The following is a 15,303-nucleotide window of genomic DNA, read 5'->3' on the forward strand; positions in this document are numbered from 1 at the left end:
GAAGCATGGAGGTGGAAACATCATTAGTTGGGCATGCTTTTCTGCAAAGGGGACAGGACGACTGCACCGTATTGAGGGGAGGATGGATGGGGCCATGTATCGCGAGATTTTGGCCAACAACCTCCTCTCCTCAGTAAGAGCATTGAAGATGGGTCGTGGCTGGGTCTTCCAGCATGACAACGACCCGAAACACACAGCCAGGGCAACTAAGGAGTGGCTCCGTAAGAAGCATCTCAAGGTCCTGGAGTGGCCTAGCCAGTCTCCAGACCTGAACCCAATAGAACATCTTTGGAGGGAGCTGAAAGTCCGTATTGCCCAGCGACAGCCCCGAAACCTGAAGGATCTGGAGAAGGTCTGTATGGAGGAGTGGGCCAAAATCCCTGCTGCAGTGTGTGCAAACCTGGTCAAGACCTACAGGAAACGTATGATCTCTGTAATTGCAAACAAAGGTTTCTGTACCAAAAATTAAGTTCTGCTTTTCTGATGTGTCAAATACTTATGTCATGCAATAAAATGCAAATTAATTACTTAAAAATCATACAATGTGATTTTCTGGATTTTTGTTTTAGATTCCGTCTCTCACAGTTGAAGTGTACCTATGATAAAAATTACAGACCTCTACATGCTTTGTAAGTAGGAAAACCTGCAAAATCGACAGTGTATCAAATACTTGTTCTCCCCACTGTATATCACAACCCCTGGCCTGAGATTACAATATCTATATCACAACCCCTGGCCTGAGATTACAATATCTATATCACAACCCCTGGCCTGAGATTACAGTATCTATATCACAACCCCTGGCCTGAGATTACAGTATCTATATTACAACCCCTGGCCTGAGATTACAGTATCTATATCACAATATCTTATTTAGCAAGTGTGTTCATTTACAGAGATCATTCCTAGTACCTTTGTTCACCGCTGTCCAGCTGCCCTGATTGCAATGAAATTACTGCTATGAGTTCAATAAATAATCTATATACAGTACCAGTCAAAGGTTGACACATCTACTCATTCAAGGGTTTTTCTTTATTTTTACTATTTTCTACATTGTAGAATAATAGTGAAGACATCAAAACTATGAAATACACTTTTTTGGTTATTACATGATTCCATATGTGTTATTTCATAGTTTTGATGTCTTCACTATTATTCTACAATGTAGAAAATAGTAAAAATAAAGAAAAACCCTTGAATGAGTAGGTGTGTCCAAACTTTGACTGGTACTGTTTCTAAATAATCTCTATATTGTATCAATACCTTATCAACACTGACCACAAGAGGTTCAGAAAACACTAGGTCTAAGATCAGAAAACTCCATGTCTCAGGTGTAGGAGCAGGTGTAGGAGCAGGTCAAGGTGCAGGTCAAGGTGCAGGTCTAGGAGCAGATCAGCTCCTCTGAGGGGGTTAGACAGGCACCGCTGTCACTTTCCACAACTCCTGGAAAAAGAGAATGTCTAACATCGGAATTGGAGTTGATGACAACAATACATAAAAGACCGTAAATAACCAACTTGAAGCAACCATATATTTAGCCATGGAGCATGTTCTGATTGGCCAGTGAGGGGTCATGCCTCGACACACCTACAACTTATTCATCAAAACCCAGCCCTTTCGCGCCACCGCCAGGTCTTGCGCTCATAATTCCCGCTGTGAAAATAGCTAAACTATTTCAGACACCCGCCCTGGACCTATAGTGCTTCCGCCAGCGCTAAGATTTACCATTGTGTTAGCTTTGTAGATTTACCATTGTATTAGGTAGCTGTACCATTGTGTTAGGTTTGTAGATGTACCATTGTGTTAGCTTTGTAGATGTACCATTGTGTTAGCTTTGTAGATGTACCATTGTGTTAGCTTTGTAGATGTACCATTGTGTTAGCTTTGTAGATGTACCATTGTGTTAGGTTTGTAGATGTACCATTGTGTTAGCTTAGTAGATGTACCATTGTGTTAGGTAGATTTACCATTGTGTTAGCTTAGTAGATTTACCATTGTGTTAGGTAGATTTACCATTGTGTTAGCTGTGTAGATTTACCATTGTGTTAGCTGTGTAGATTTACCATTGTGTTAGCTTTGTAGATTTACCATTGTGTTAGGTTTGTAGATTTACCATTGTGTTAGGTTTGTAGATTTACCATTGTGTTAGGTTTGTAGATGTACCATGGTGTTAGGTTTGTAGATGTACCATTGTGTTAGCTTTGTAGATTTACCATTGTGTTAGCTTTGTAGATTTACCATTGTGTTAGCTTTGTAGATTTACCATTGTGTTAGCTTTGTAGATTTACCATTGTGTTAGCTTTGTAGATGTACCATTGTGTTAGGTTTGTAAATGTACCATTGTGTTCGGTAGACTTACCATTGTGTTAGGTATATTTACCATTGTGTTAGCTTTGTAGATTTACCATTGTGTTAGGTTTGTAGATTTACCATTGTGTTAGGTTTGTAGATTTACCATTGTGTTAGGTTTGTAGATGTACCATGGTGTTAGGTTTGTAGATGTACCATTGTGTTAGCTTTGTAGATTTACCATTGTGTTAGCTTTGTAGATTTACCATTGTGTTAGCTTTGTAGATTTACCATTGTGTTAGCTTTGTAGATTTACCATTGTGTTAGCTTTGTAGATGTACCATTGTGTTAGGTTTGTAAATGTACCATTGTGTTCGGTAGACTTACCATTGTGTTAGGTATATTTACCACTGTGTTAGCTTTGTAGATGTACCATTGTTAGGTTTGTAGATGTACCATTGTGTTAGGTTTGTAGATGTACCATTGTGTTAGGTTTGTAGATGTACCATTGTGTTAGGTTTGTAGATGTAGCATTGTGTTAGGTTTGTAGATGTACCATTGTGTTAGGTTTGTAGATGTACCATTGTGTTAGGTTTGTAGATGTACCATTGTGTTAGCTTTGTAGATGTACCATTGTGTTAGCTTTGTAGATGTACCATTGTGTTAGCTTTGTAGATGTACCATTGTGTTAGCTTAGTAGATGTACCATTGTGTTAGGTAGATTTACCATTGTGTTAGCTTAGTAGATTTACCATTGTGTTAGCTGTGTAGATTTACCATTGTGTTAGCTGTGTAGATTTACCATTGTGTTAGCTTTGTAGATTTACCATTGTGTTAGTTTAGTAGATTTACCATTGTGTTAGTTTAGTAGATTTACCATTGTGTTAGTTTAGTAGATTTACCATTGTGTTAGGTCGATTTACCATTGTGTTAGGTTTGTAGATTTACCATTGTGTTAGCTTTGTAGATTTACCATTGTATTAGGTAGATTTACCATTGTGTTAGGTTTGTAGATGTACTATTGTGTTAGCTTTGTAGATGTACCATTGTGTTAGCTTTGTAGATGTACCATTGTGTTAGCTTTGTAGATGTACCATTGTGTTAGGTAGATTTACCATTGTATTAGCTTTGTAGATTTACCATTGTGTTAGGTAGATTTACCATTGCGTTAGGTTTGTAGATTTACCCTTGCGTTAGCTTTGTAGAGTTACCATTGTGTTAGTTTAGTAGATTTACCATTGTGTTAGCTTTGTAGATTTACCATTGCGTTAGGTTTGTAGATTTACCCTTACGTTAGCTTTGTAGAGTTACCATTTTGTTCGATTTACCATTGTGTTAGGTTTGTAGATTTACCATTGTGTTAGGTTTGTAGATTTACCATTGTGTTAGGTTTGTTAAATAGACCCCACAGTCCCACAGTGTAGTAGAAATATAAGGATATAGTACTAGAAACATTCTGTTGGGTAGGGTTTAGATACAGTACTAGAAACATTGTTGGGTAGGGTTTAGGATATAGTACTAGAAACATTCTGTTGGGTAGGGTTTAGGATATAGTGTCAAGGGGTGCTGAAGGTGGGTGTGGTGCATGAATCAAGCGCAGGACGCAGAAGCTCAGTCCAAAAGACTTTAGTGCAATAATCACGTAGAAAATAAGCACAATAAGCCCGAAGGCGAAATCACGGCGCACACAGGCGTCAAACAAACGGCGCACTAACATGTGCGAAAACCCTCTCCAAAACACTGGAGGGAAGTACGTAGCTCCAACACGAAAACAGAAGAGCAATCACACACAAAGACAAACACAACCAACGAGAACTAAATAGGACACTAACGAGGACTAACAAGACACAGGTGTACAACATAAAGACAAAACCAAACGAACATGAAACATCGATCGGTGGCAGCTAGTACTCCGGGGACGACGACCGCCGAAGCCTGCCCGAACCAGGAGGAGGAGCAGCCTCGGCCGAAACCGTGACAGTACCCCCCCCCCCCCCCTTGACGCGCGGCTCCAGCCGTGCGCCGACCCCGGCCTCAGGGACGACCAGGAGGACGCGGAGCAGGGCGCGCGGGATGGTCCCGGTGGAACTCCGACAGGAGAGATGGGTCTAGGATGTCCCTCCGCGGCACCCAGCACCGCTCCTCCGGGCCGTACCCCTCCCACTCCACGAGATACTGGAGACCCCCCATCCGGCGTCTGGAGTCCAAGATGGACCGAACGGTGTACGCCGGAGCCCCCTCGATGTCCAGTGGGGGCGGAGGAGTCTCTCCTATCTCATTGTCCTGGAGTGGACCAGCTACCACCGGCCTGAGAAGAGACACATGGAACGAGGGGTTAATATTCTTATACTCAACAGGTAGATGTAACCTATAACACACCTCGTTCAATCTTCTCAGGACTTTAAAGGGCCCCACAAACCGCCGACCCAGCTTCCGGCAGGGCAGGCGGAGGGGTAGGTTTCTGGTAGAGAGCCAGACTCGATCTCCGGGTGCGTACACCGGCCCCTCACTGCGGTGGAGATCGGCGCTCGCCTTGTGACGAAGGACGGCCCGCTGCAGGTGGACGTGGGCAGCGTTCCACGTCTCTTCCGAGCTCCTCATCCAATCATCCACCGCAGGGGCCTCGATCTGGCTCTGCTGCCACGGTGCCAGAACCGGCTGGTAACCTAGCACACATTGGAAGGGGGTTAGGTTGGTAGAGGAGTGGCGGAGAGAGTTCTGGGCCATCTCGGCCCAGGGAATGTACCGTGCCCACTCCTCAGGCCGGTCCTGGCAATACGACCTCAGAAACCTACCCACATCCTGGTTGACACGTTCTACCTGCCCGTTACTCTCCGGGTGGTACCCTGAGGTAAGGCTAACCGAGACCCCCAAACGCTCCATGAACGCTCTCCAAACACGGGAGGTAAACTGGGGGCCTCGATCAGACACTATATCCTCGGGTACCCCGTAATGCCGGAAGACGTGGGTAAATAGGGCCTCAGCGGTCTGAAGGGCAGTAGGAAGACCCGACATAGGGAGAAGACGACAGGCCTTTGAGAACCGGTCCACAACGACCAGGATGGTGGTATTCCCCTGAGAGAGGGGAAGGTCTGTCACAAAATCCACCGAGAGGTGGGACCATGGTCGTTGTGGAACGGGCAGGGGTTGTAACTTACCCCTGGGCAGATGTCGGGGCGCCTTACACCGAGCAGGAGGAGACATAAACCCTCACATCCCTAGCCAAAGTAGGCCACCAGTATTTAGTGCTAAGGCAATGCACTGTCCGGCCAATACCCGGATGTCCAGAGGAGGGTGACGTGTGAGCCCAGTAAATGAGTCGATCCCGAATCTCGAGCGGAACGTACTTCCGACCCTCAGGACACTGTGGAGGGCTGGGGTCGGTACGCAACGCTCGCTCGATTTCGGCATCGACCTCCCACACCACCGGTGCCACAAGGCAAGACTCCGGTAGTATGGGAGTAGGCTCAACGGACCTCTCCTCCGTGTCATACCGCCAGGACAGTGCATCTGCCTTACCATTCTGGGACCCAGGGATGTACGTGATTTTAAATACGAACCTGGTGAGAAACATACTCCATCGAGCCTGGCGAGGGTTCAGTCTCCTCGCTGCCCGGATGTACTCCAGGTTCCGATGGTCAGTCAAAATGAGGAAAGGGTGTTGAGCCCCCTCAAGCCAATGCCTCCACACCTTAAGGGCTTGAACTACAGCTAACAGCTCCCTGTCCCCAACGTCATAGTTACGCTCCGCCGGGCTGAGCTTTTTTGAGTAAAAAGCACAGGGGCGGAGTTTAGGTGGCGAGCCGGACCGTTGAGAGAGAACGGCCCCTATACCTGCCTCAGACGCGTCCACCTCAACCTGAAAGGGTAATGCGGGATCCGGATGCGCCAGCACCGGAGCCGACGTAAACAGGTCCTTCAGTCTCCCAAAGGCCCTGTCCGCATCAGCTGACCACTGCAGGCGCACCGGACCCCCTTTCAGAAGGGACGTGATGGGAGCTGCCACCTGTCCAAAACCCCGGATAAACCTCCGGTAGTAATTCGCAAAGCCCAAGAACTGCTGCACCTCTTTTACAGTGGTTGGGGTTTGCCAATTACGCACAGCGGACACACGATCCACCTCCATTCTCACCCCTGACGCGGACAACCGATAACCCAAAAAGGAGACCGACTCCTGGAAAAACAGACATTTCTCTGCCTTGACATATAGGTCGTGCTCCAACAGCCTCCTCAATACACGACGCACCAGGGTTACATGCTCGGCTCGGCTAGACGAGTACACCAGAATATCATCAATGTACACGACCACCCCTTGTCCCTGCATATCCCGGAAAATGTCATCTACGAAGGATTGGAAGACTGATGGAGCATTCATCAACCCATATGGCATGACAAGATACTCGAAATGACCTGACGTGGTACTAAACGCTGTCTTCCATTCGTCGCCCTCCCTAATGCGCACCAAGTTATACGCGCTCCTGAGATCCAGTTTTGTGAAAAACCGCGCTCCATGCAATGACTCCGTCATGGTCGCAATCAGAGGGAGTGGATAACTGTATTTCACAGTAATCTGATTGAGACCACGGTAATCAATGCACGGGCGCAACCCTCCATCTTTCTTTTTCACAAAAAAGAAGCTCGAGGAGGCGGGAGAAGTGGAGGGCCGAATGTATCCCTGTCTCAAAGAGTCGGCTATGTAAGTCTCCATAGCTATAGGATATACATGGATATGGCTCCGTGGGAGCGCTGCTCCTGCCTGGAGATCAATCGCACAGTCCCCCTGTCTATGAGGAGGCAACTGCGTCGCCCTAGTCTTGCTAAACACGAGAGCTAAATCCCCATATTCAGGCGGAATGTGCAGTGCGGGCACTTGGTTTGGACTTTCCACCGAAGTCGCCCCCACGGAAACACCCAGACATCGCCCCTCGCACTGAGCAGACCACCCATCGAGAGCCCTCTGTTGCCACGAAATAGCAGGGTTATGGGTGCTTAACCAGGGAATTCCCAGCACCACTGGGTACGCAGGAGAGTCGATCAGATACAGCTGTATAGTCTCTTCATGACCCCCCTGCGCACACATCCTAAGTGGCGCTGTGATCTCCCTAATCAACCCCGACCCCAACGGGCGGCTATCTAAGGCATGAACGGGAAAAGGTTTGTCAACAGGTAGGAGAGGGATCCCTAAATCTACACAAAACTTCCGATCAACAAAATTCCCAGCCGCGCCTGAATCTACTAGCGCCTTATGCTGGGAATGAGGTGCAACCTGTGGAAAACAAACAGGTATACAAAAGTGCGCAACAGAAAGCTCTGGGTAAGTGGGACGTCTACTCACCTGGGAGGCCCCCCCAGTGCGTGGCCTGTTGTCTTCTCCCCCGGAGAACCCTCCCCAGCACCTGGCCGCAGTGTGCCCTCCACGACCGCACTTGGTGCAGGAGACAGGCCCCCTCGGGCTCCTCCTCCTCCTTTCTCTAGCGCCGGCACCCCCGAGCTCCATAGGGCTCGGCTCGGAGGTGCCGGAGGGCGGAATGGACGGACCCCCCTCGGGACGTCCACGGGTGGCCAGCAGGGTGTCCAGACGGATGGACATATCGACCAACTGGTCGAAGGTAAGATGGGTATCCCTGCAGGCCAACTCACGTTGAACGTCCTCCCGTAGGCTACATTGAAAATGGTCGATGAGGGCCCGTTCATTCCACCCTGCGTCCGCCGCTAGAGTCCGGAACTCTAGAGCAAACGCCTGTGCGCTCCTCCTCCCCTGTCGCTTTGCCCTCAGGTGGATGGTCGAACACGGCCTTGAAGCGACGGGAGAACTCGGCGTAGGAGATGGTGTTGGCGTCCATCTTCCTCCACTCGGCGTTAGCCCACTCCAACGCCTTGCCCGTGAGACAGGAGATGAGGGCATAAACGCTCTCGTGTCCCGAGAGCACCGGGTGTACAGTGACCAGGTAGAGCTCCACCTGCAGGAGGAACCCCTGACACCCGGCAGCTGTTCCGTCATACGCCCTCGGGAGCGAGAGCCGAATCCCCCTGGGTTCCGGACCTGGGACTGGTGGACCGGCCGATGGGGTTGGCAGGGTAGGTGGAGGCGTGGGTACCCCGCTGGCCTCCCATCGGTGCAAGGTGTTGATGACGTCCTGTAGAGCGGTCCCCAGTTGTCGTATCTGGTCATCTTGGCCGCGGACATGCTCCTCGAGCGACTCAGGCGTAACTGCAGATCCTGCTGATTCCATTCTGGTGTGTGATTCTGTCAAGGGGTGCTGAAGGTGGGTGTGGTGCATGAATCAAGCGCAGGACGCAGAAGCTCAGTCCAAAAGACTTTAGTGCAATAATCACGTAGAAAATAAGCACAATAAGCCCGAAGGCGAAATCACGGCGCACACAGGCGTCAAACAAACGGCGCACTAACATGTGCGAAAACCCTCTCCAAAACACTGGAGGGAAGTACGTAGCTCCAACACGAAAACAGAAGAGCAATCACACACAAAGACAAACACAACCAACGAGAACTAAATAGGACACTAACGAGGACTAACAAGACACAGGTGTACAACAAAGACAAAACCAAACGAACATGAAACATCGATCGGTGGCAGCTAGTACTCCGGGGACGACGACCGCCGAAGCCTGCCCGAACCAGGAGGAGGAGCAGCCTCGGCCGAAACCGTGACATATAGTACTAGAAACATTCTGTTGCGTAGGGTTTAGGATATAGTACTAGAAACATTCTGTTGGGTAGGGTTTAGGATATAGTACTAGAAACATTCTGTTGGGTAGGGGTTTAGGATATAGTACTATAAACATTCTGTTGGGTAGGGGTTTAGGATATAGTACTAGAAACATTCTGTTGGTTAGGGGTTTAGGATATAGTACTAGAAACATTCTGTTGGGTAGGGTTTGGATATAGTACTAGAAACATTCTGTTGGGTAGGGTTTAGGATATAGTACTAGAAACATTCTGTTGGGTAGGGTTTAGGATATAGTACTAGAAACATTCTGTTGGGTAGGGTTTAGGATATAGTACTAGAAACATTCTGTTGGTTAGGGGTTTAGGATATACAGTGGGGGAAAAAAGTATTTAGTCAGCCACCAATTGTGCAAGTTCTCCCACTTAAAAAGATGAGAGAGGCCTGTAATTTTCATCATAGGTACACGTCAACTATGACAGACAAAATGAGAAAAAAAATCCAGAAAATCACATTGTAGGATTTTTAATGAATTTATTTGCAAATTATGGTGGAAAATAAGTATTTGGTCAATAACAAAACTTTCTCAATACTTTGTTATATACCCTTTGTTGGCAATGACACAGGTCAAACGTTTTCTGTAAGTCTTCACAAGGTTTTCACACACTGTTGCTGGTATTTTGGCCCATTCCTCCATGCAGATCTTCTCTAGAGCGGTGATGTTTTGGGGCTGTCGCTGGGCAACACTTTCAACTCCCTCCAAAGATTTTCTATGGGGTTGAGATCTGGAGACTGGCTAGGCCACTCCAGGACCTTGAAATGCTTCTTACGAAGCCACTCCTTCGATGCCCGGGCGGTGTGTTTGGGATCATTGTCATGCTGAAAGACCCAGCCACGTTTCATCTTCAATGCCCTTGCTGATGGAAGGAGGTTTTCACTCAAAATCTCACGATATATGGCCCCATTCATTCTTTCCTTTACACGGATCAGTCGTCCTGGTCCCTTTGCAGAAAAACAGCCCCAAAGCATGATGTTTCCACCCCCATACTTCACAGTAGGTATGGTGTTCTTTGGATGCAACTCAGCATTCTTTGTCCTCCAAACACGACGAGTTGAGTTTTTACCAAAAAGTTATATTTTGGTTTCATCTGACCATATGACATTCTCCAAATCCTCTTCTGGATCATCCAAATGCACTCTAGCAAATTTCAGACGGGCCTGGACATGTACTGGCTTAAGCAGGGGGACACGTCTGGCACTGCAGGATTTGAGTCCCTGGCGGCGTAGTGTGTCACTGATGGTAGGCTTTGTTACTTTGGTCCCATCTCTCTGCAGGTCATTCACTAGGTCCCCCCGTGTGGTTCTGGGATTTTTGCTCACCGTTCTTGTGATCATTTTGACCCCACGGGGTGAGATCTTGCGTGGAGCCCCAGATCGAGGGAGATTATCAGTGGTCTTGTATGTCTTCCATTTCCTAATAATTGCTCCCACAGTTGATTTATTCAAACCAAGCTGCTTACCTATTGCAGATTCAGTCTTCCCAGCCTGGTGCAGGTCTACAATTTTGTTTCTGGTGTCCTTTGACAGCTCTTTGGTCTTGGCCATAGTGGAGTTTGGAGTGTGACTGTTTGAGGTTGTGGACAGGTGTCTTTTATACTGATAACAAGTTCAAACAGGTGCCATTAATACAGGTAACGAGTGGAGGACAGAGGAGCCTCTTAAAGAAGAAGTTACAGGTCTGTGAGAGCCAGAAATCTTGCTTGTTTGTAGGTGACCAAATACTTATTTTCCACCATAATTTGCAAATAAATTCATTAAAAATCCTACAATGTGATTTTCTGGAAAAATTATTCTCAATTCGTCTGTCATAGTTGACGTCTACCTATGATGAAAATTACAGGCCTCTCTCATCTTTTTAAGTGGGAGAACTTGCACAATTGGTGGCTGACTAAATACTTTTTTCCCCCCACTGTAGTACTAGAAACATTCTGTTGGTTAGGGGTTTAGGATATAGTACTAGAAACATTCTGTTGGGTAGGGGTTTAGGATATAGTACTAGAAACATTTTGTTGGGTAGGGGTTTAGGATATAGTACTAGAAACATTCTGTTGGTTAGGGGTTTAGGATATAGTACTAGAAACATTCTGTTTGTAATGGGTTTAGGATATATTACTAGAAACATTTTGATGGGTAGGGGTTTTCTAGGTTCAGTAAAGTGTGTTTCTCACCAGCTGCTCTATGCGCTCATACAGCAGGCACTGTGGGAAGGAGGGGGTGACCTGCTCCACTGTGAAGCATGTCCGGCCGTCCCTTAGCTCCTGAATCTCACACAGACAGTGGCGGAAATGGTCGTAGGCCTCGCAGGATACGTCCAGGTGTCTCAGAGTGAAGTTCAGCCTGGGGAACACACACACACATAAGCGTAAGGAACCACACGGATGCACACACACGTAGGCACGCACACACACACACACACACACACACGTAGGCAAGCACGCACGCACGCACGCACGCACGCACGCACGCACGCACACACACACACAAACACACATCATTACACACAAAGACTGTAATGACAAGATGTGGCACATGAGCTGGATTAATTTTTTACATTTAGCATAAATCTAGAATATACAGTATATATATATATATATATATATATATATATATATATATATATACACACACACACACACACAGTGGGGAGAACAAGTATTTGATACACTGCCGATTTTGCAGGTTTTCCTACTTACAAAGCATGTAGAGGTCTGTAATTTTTATCATAGGTACACTTCAACTGTGAGAGACGGAATCTAAAACAAAAATCCAAAAAATCACATTGTATGATTTCTAAGTAATTAATTTGCATTTTATTGCATGACATAAGTATTTGATACATCAGAAAAGCAGAACTTAATATTTGGTACAGAAACCTACAGAGATCATACGTTTCCTGTAGGTCTTGACCAGGTTTGCACACACTGCAGCAGGGATTTTGGCCCACTCCTCCATACAGACCTTCTCCAGATCCTTCAGGTTTCGGGGCTGTCCCTGGGCAATACGGACTTTCAGCTCCCTCCAAAGATTTTCTATTGGGTTCAGGTCTGGAGACTGACTAGGCCACTCCAGGACCTTGAGATGCTTCATACGGAGCCACTCCTTAGTTGCCCTGGCTGTGTGTTTCGGGTCGTTGTCATGCTGGAAGACCCAGCCACGACCCATCTTCAATGCTCTTACTGAGGGAAGGAGGTTGTTGGCCAAGATCTCGCGATACATGGCCCCATCCATCCTCCCCTCAATACGGTACAGTTGTCCTGTCCCCTTTGCAGAAAAGCATCCCCAAAGAATGATGTTTCCACCTCCATGCTTCACGGTTGGGATGGTGTTCTTGGGGTTATACTCATCATTCTTCTCCCTCCAAACACGGCGAGTGGAGTTTAGACCAAAAAGCTATATTTTTGTGTCATCAGACCACATGACCTTCTCCCATTCCTCCTCTGGATCATCCAGATGGTCATTGGCAAACTTCAGACGGGCCTGGACATGCGCAGGCTTGAGCAGGGGGACCTTGCGTGTGCTGCAGGATTTTAATCCATGACGGTGTAGTGTGTTACTAATGGTTTTCTTTAAGACTGTGGTCCCAGCTCTCTTCAGGTCATTGACCAGGTCCTGCCATGTAGTTCTGGGCTGATCCCTCACCTTCCTCATGATCATTGATGCCCCACGAGGTGAGATCTTGCATGGAGCCCCAGACCGAGGGTGATTGACCGTCATCTGGAACTTCAATTTTCTAATAATTGCGGCAACAGTTGTTGCCTTCTCACCAAGCTGCTTGCCTATTGTCCTGTAGCCCATCCCAGCCTTGTGCAGGTCTACAATTTTATCCCTGATGTCCTTACACAGCTCTCTGGTCTTGGCCATTGTGGAGAGGTTGGAGTCTGTTTGATTGAGTGTGTGGACAGGTGTCTTTTATACAGGTAACGAGTGGAGAACAGGAGGGCTTCTTAAAGAAAAACTAACAGGTCTGTGAGAGCCGGAATTCTTACTGGTTGGTAGGTGATCAAATACTTATGTCATGCAATCAAATGCAAATTAATTACTTAAAAATCATACAAATGTGATTTTCTGGATTTTTGTTTTAGATTCCGTCTCTCACAGTTGAAGTGTACCTATGATAAAAATTATAGACCTCTACATGCTTTGTAAGTAGGAAAATCTGCAAAATCGGCAGTGTAGTTTAGACACACCTACTCATTCAAGGCTTTTTCTTTATTTTTACTATTTTCTACATTGTAGAATAATAGTGAAGACATAAAAACTATGCAATAATACATATGGAATTTTTTACATTTACATTTTAGTCATTTAGCAGATGCGCTTATCCAGAGCGACTTGCAGTTAGTGAGTGCATAAATTTTTTTTCATACTGGCCCCCCGTGGGAATCAAACCCACAACCCTGGCGTTGCAAACGCCATTCTCTACCAACTGAGCTACACGGGACTATGACAACAATTTAGCTTTCCTCTCAAATACAGTACAGTAGCCTATAAACATCCTGATTCCGTGGGTGAGATCCTTTAAATCGTACATATCTGTTGCTTCTTCACACTTGATTTGTCTTTCCTCTCTTTTTAACATGAGAAAGCACCCTTTTGAAAATAACCTAGGGTTTGCAAAAAAAAAAAGAAATAAAATGTTCCTGATGAGGCGTACAACTTGTGCCAAAGTTGCCTACAAAATAATTACAGTCTATTTACAAAAAGAAAGATTGGGTCGGTAATTTAATATCAGCGTTCGTTAGCTAAAGAGATACAGGTTAGGGGATGTGTCCTTGTATGTGTCCATTTGGCGAGAGAAAAACTTCACCCAGCAGCCTTCAATACATCAGTCAGTTACCAAACTGAGGGATATCACACATGCATACTATAGAGTCATGTCTTTACATTCTGTCAAGTCCTTGATTGGTTTGAATGGTCGCCTGACAATCCAGAAAATCTTCCTCAATGAACAGTTTCCTAAAAATGGATGGGGATGAAGGGTAGTGATAGGTGGTTGGAAACCAAGCGCGTTCCTGGAATGTATAGGGGGAGAAAAAATAAAATAATTTCATGTGTGCAGTCTACCAATCACGTCACAAAGTGAACCCCCAAGCATAGCGACGTTCTCAAGATGGACGGGCACGCCTTCTCTCTCTGAAGATAGACATGGTAATAAAACATCTTTCTTACAAAAATAAACTAAAGGAGGCAAAGAAATGGAATAAAAAGAAACCTAAATGACAAAAACTTTAAAATTCCCTGGAATTGTCCTCAGTCCATTCACAGTACACAGCAACAATAGTTTCTCGTCTTTCTCCTTGCGTTCTCATGCCTCTCTACATGGCTGGGTGTAGAATGGTGACTTTGTGTGAATCATGTAGTAACCAATTAAAGTGTTTAACAAATCAAAATATATTTTATATTTGAGATTCTTCAAAGTAGCCACCCTTTGCCTTGATGACAGCTTTGCACACTCTCAACCATTGTCCGTAGAGCACAGATCTGGGGAAGCGTACCAAAAAATGGCTGCAGCATTGAAGGTCTCCAAGAACACAGTGGCCTCAATCATTCTTAAATGGAAGAAGTTTGGAACCACCAAGACTCTTCCTAGAGCTGGCCGCCCGGCCAAACTGAGCAATCGGGGGAGAAGGGCCTTGGTCAGGGAGGTGACCAAGAACCCGATGGTCACTCTGACAGAGCTCCAGAGTTCCTCTGTGGAGATGGGAGAATCTTCCAGAAGGACAATCATCTCTGCAGCACTCCACCAATCAGGCCTTTATGGTTGAGTGGCCAGAAGGATGCCACTCCTCAGTAAAAGGCAAATGACAGCCCACTTGGAGTTTGCCAAAAGGCACCTAAAGGACTCTCAGACCATGAGAAACAAGATTCTCTGATCTGATGAAACCAAGATTGAACTCTTTGGCCTGAATTTCAAGCATCACGTCTGGAGGAAAACTGGCACCATCCCTACGGTGAAGCATGGTGGTGGCAGCATCATGCTGTGGGGATGTTTTTCAGCGGCAGAGACTGGGAGACTAGTTAGGATTGAGGGAAAGATGAACGGAGCAAAGTACAGAGAGATCCTTGATGAAAACCTGCTCCAGAGCACTTAGGACCTCAGACTGGGGAGAAGGTTCACTTTCCAACAGGACAACGACCCTAAGCACACAGCCAAGACAACGCAGGAGTGGCTTCGGGACAAGTCTCTGAATGTCCTTGAGTGGCCCAGCCAGAGTCCGGACCTGAAAATAGTTGTGCAGCGACGCTCCCCATCCAACCTGACAGAGCT

General features: G+C 46.4%; 1 protein-coding gene across 1 annotated transcript in view; it reads right to left on the minus strand.

Annotated features, from left to right (window-relative positions):
- Nucleotides 1-1,190: 1,190 nt before the first annotated feature.
- Nucleotides 1,191-15,303, minus strand: part of mettl22 (methyltransferase 22, Kin17 lysine) — a 41,502-nt gene continuing 27,389 nt past the window's right edge. The window contains exons 11-12 of the mRNA XM_084198059.1: nt 11,204-11,372; nt 1,191-1,443 (exon numbers count right to left, since the gene is read on the minus strand). Of these exons, the coding sequence (XP_084054185.1) occupies nt 1,411-1,443; nt 11,204-11,372 (202 nt within the window). The 3' untranslated portion in view covers nt 1,191-1,410. The remainder of the gene's footprint in view (nt 1,444-11,203; nt 11,373-15,303) is intronic.

The sequence above is a fragment of the Coregonus lavaretus genome (assembly GCF_964263955.1).
Source record: "Coregonus lavaretus genome assembly, contig: HAP1_SCAFFOLD_134, whole genome shotgun sequence".
In the NCBI taxonomy this organism is placed as follows: Eukaryota; Metazoa; Chordata; class Actinopteri; order Salmoniformes; family Salmonidae; genus Coregonus; species Coregonus lavaretus.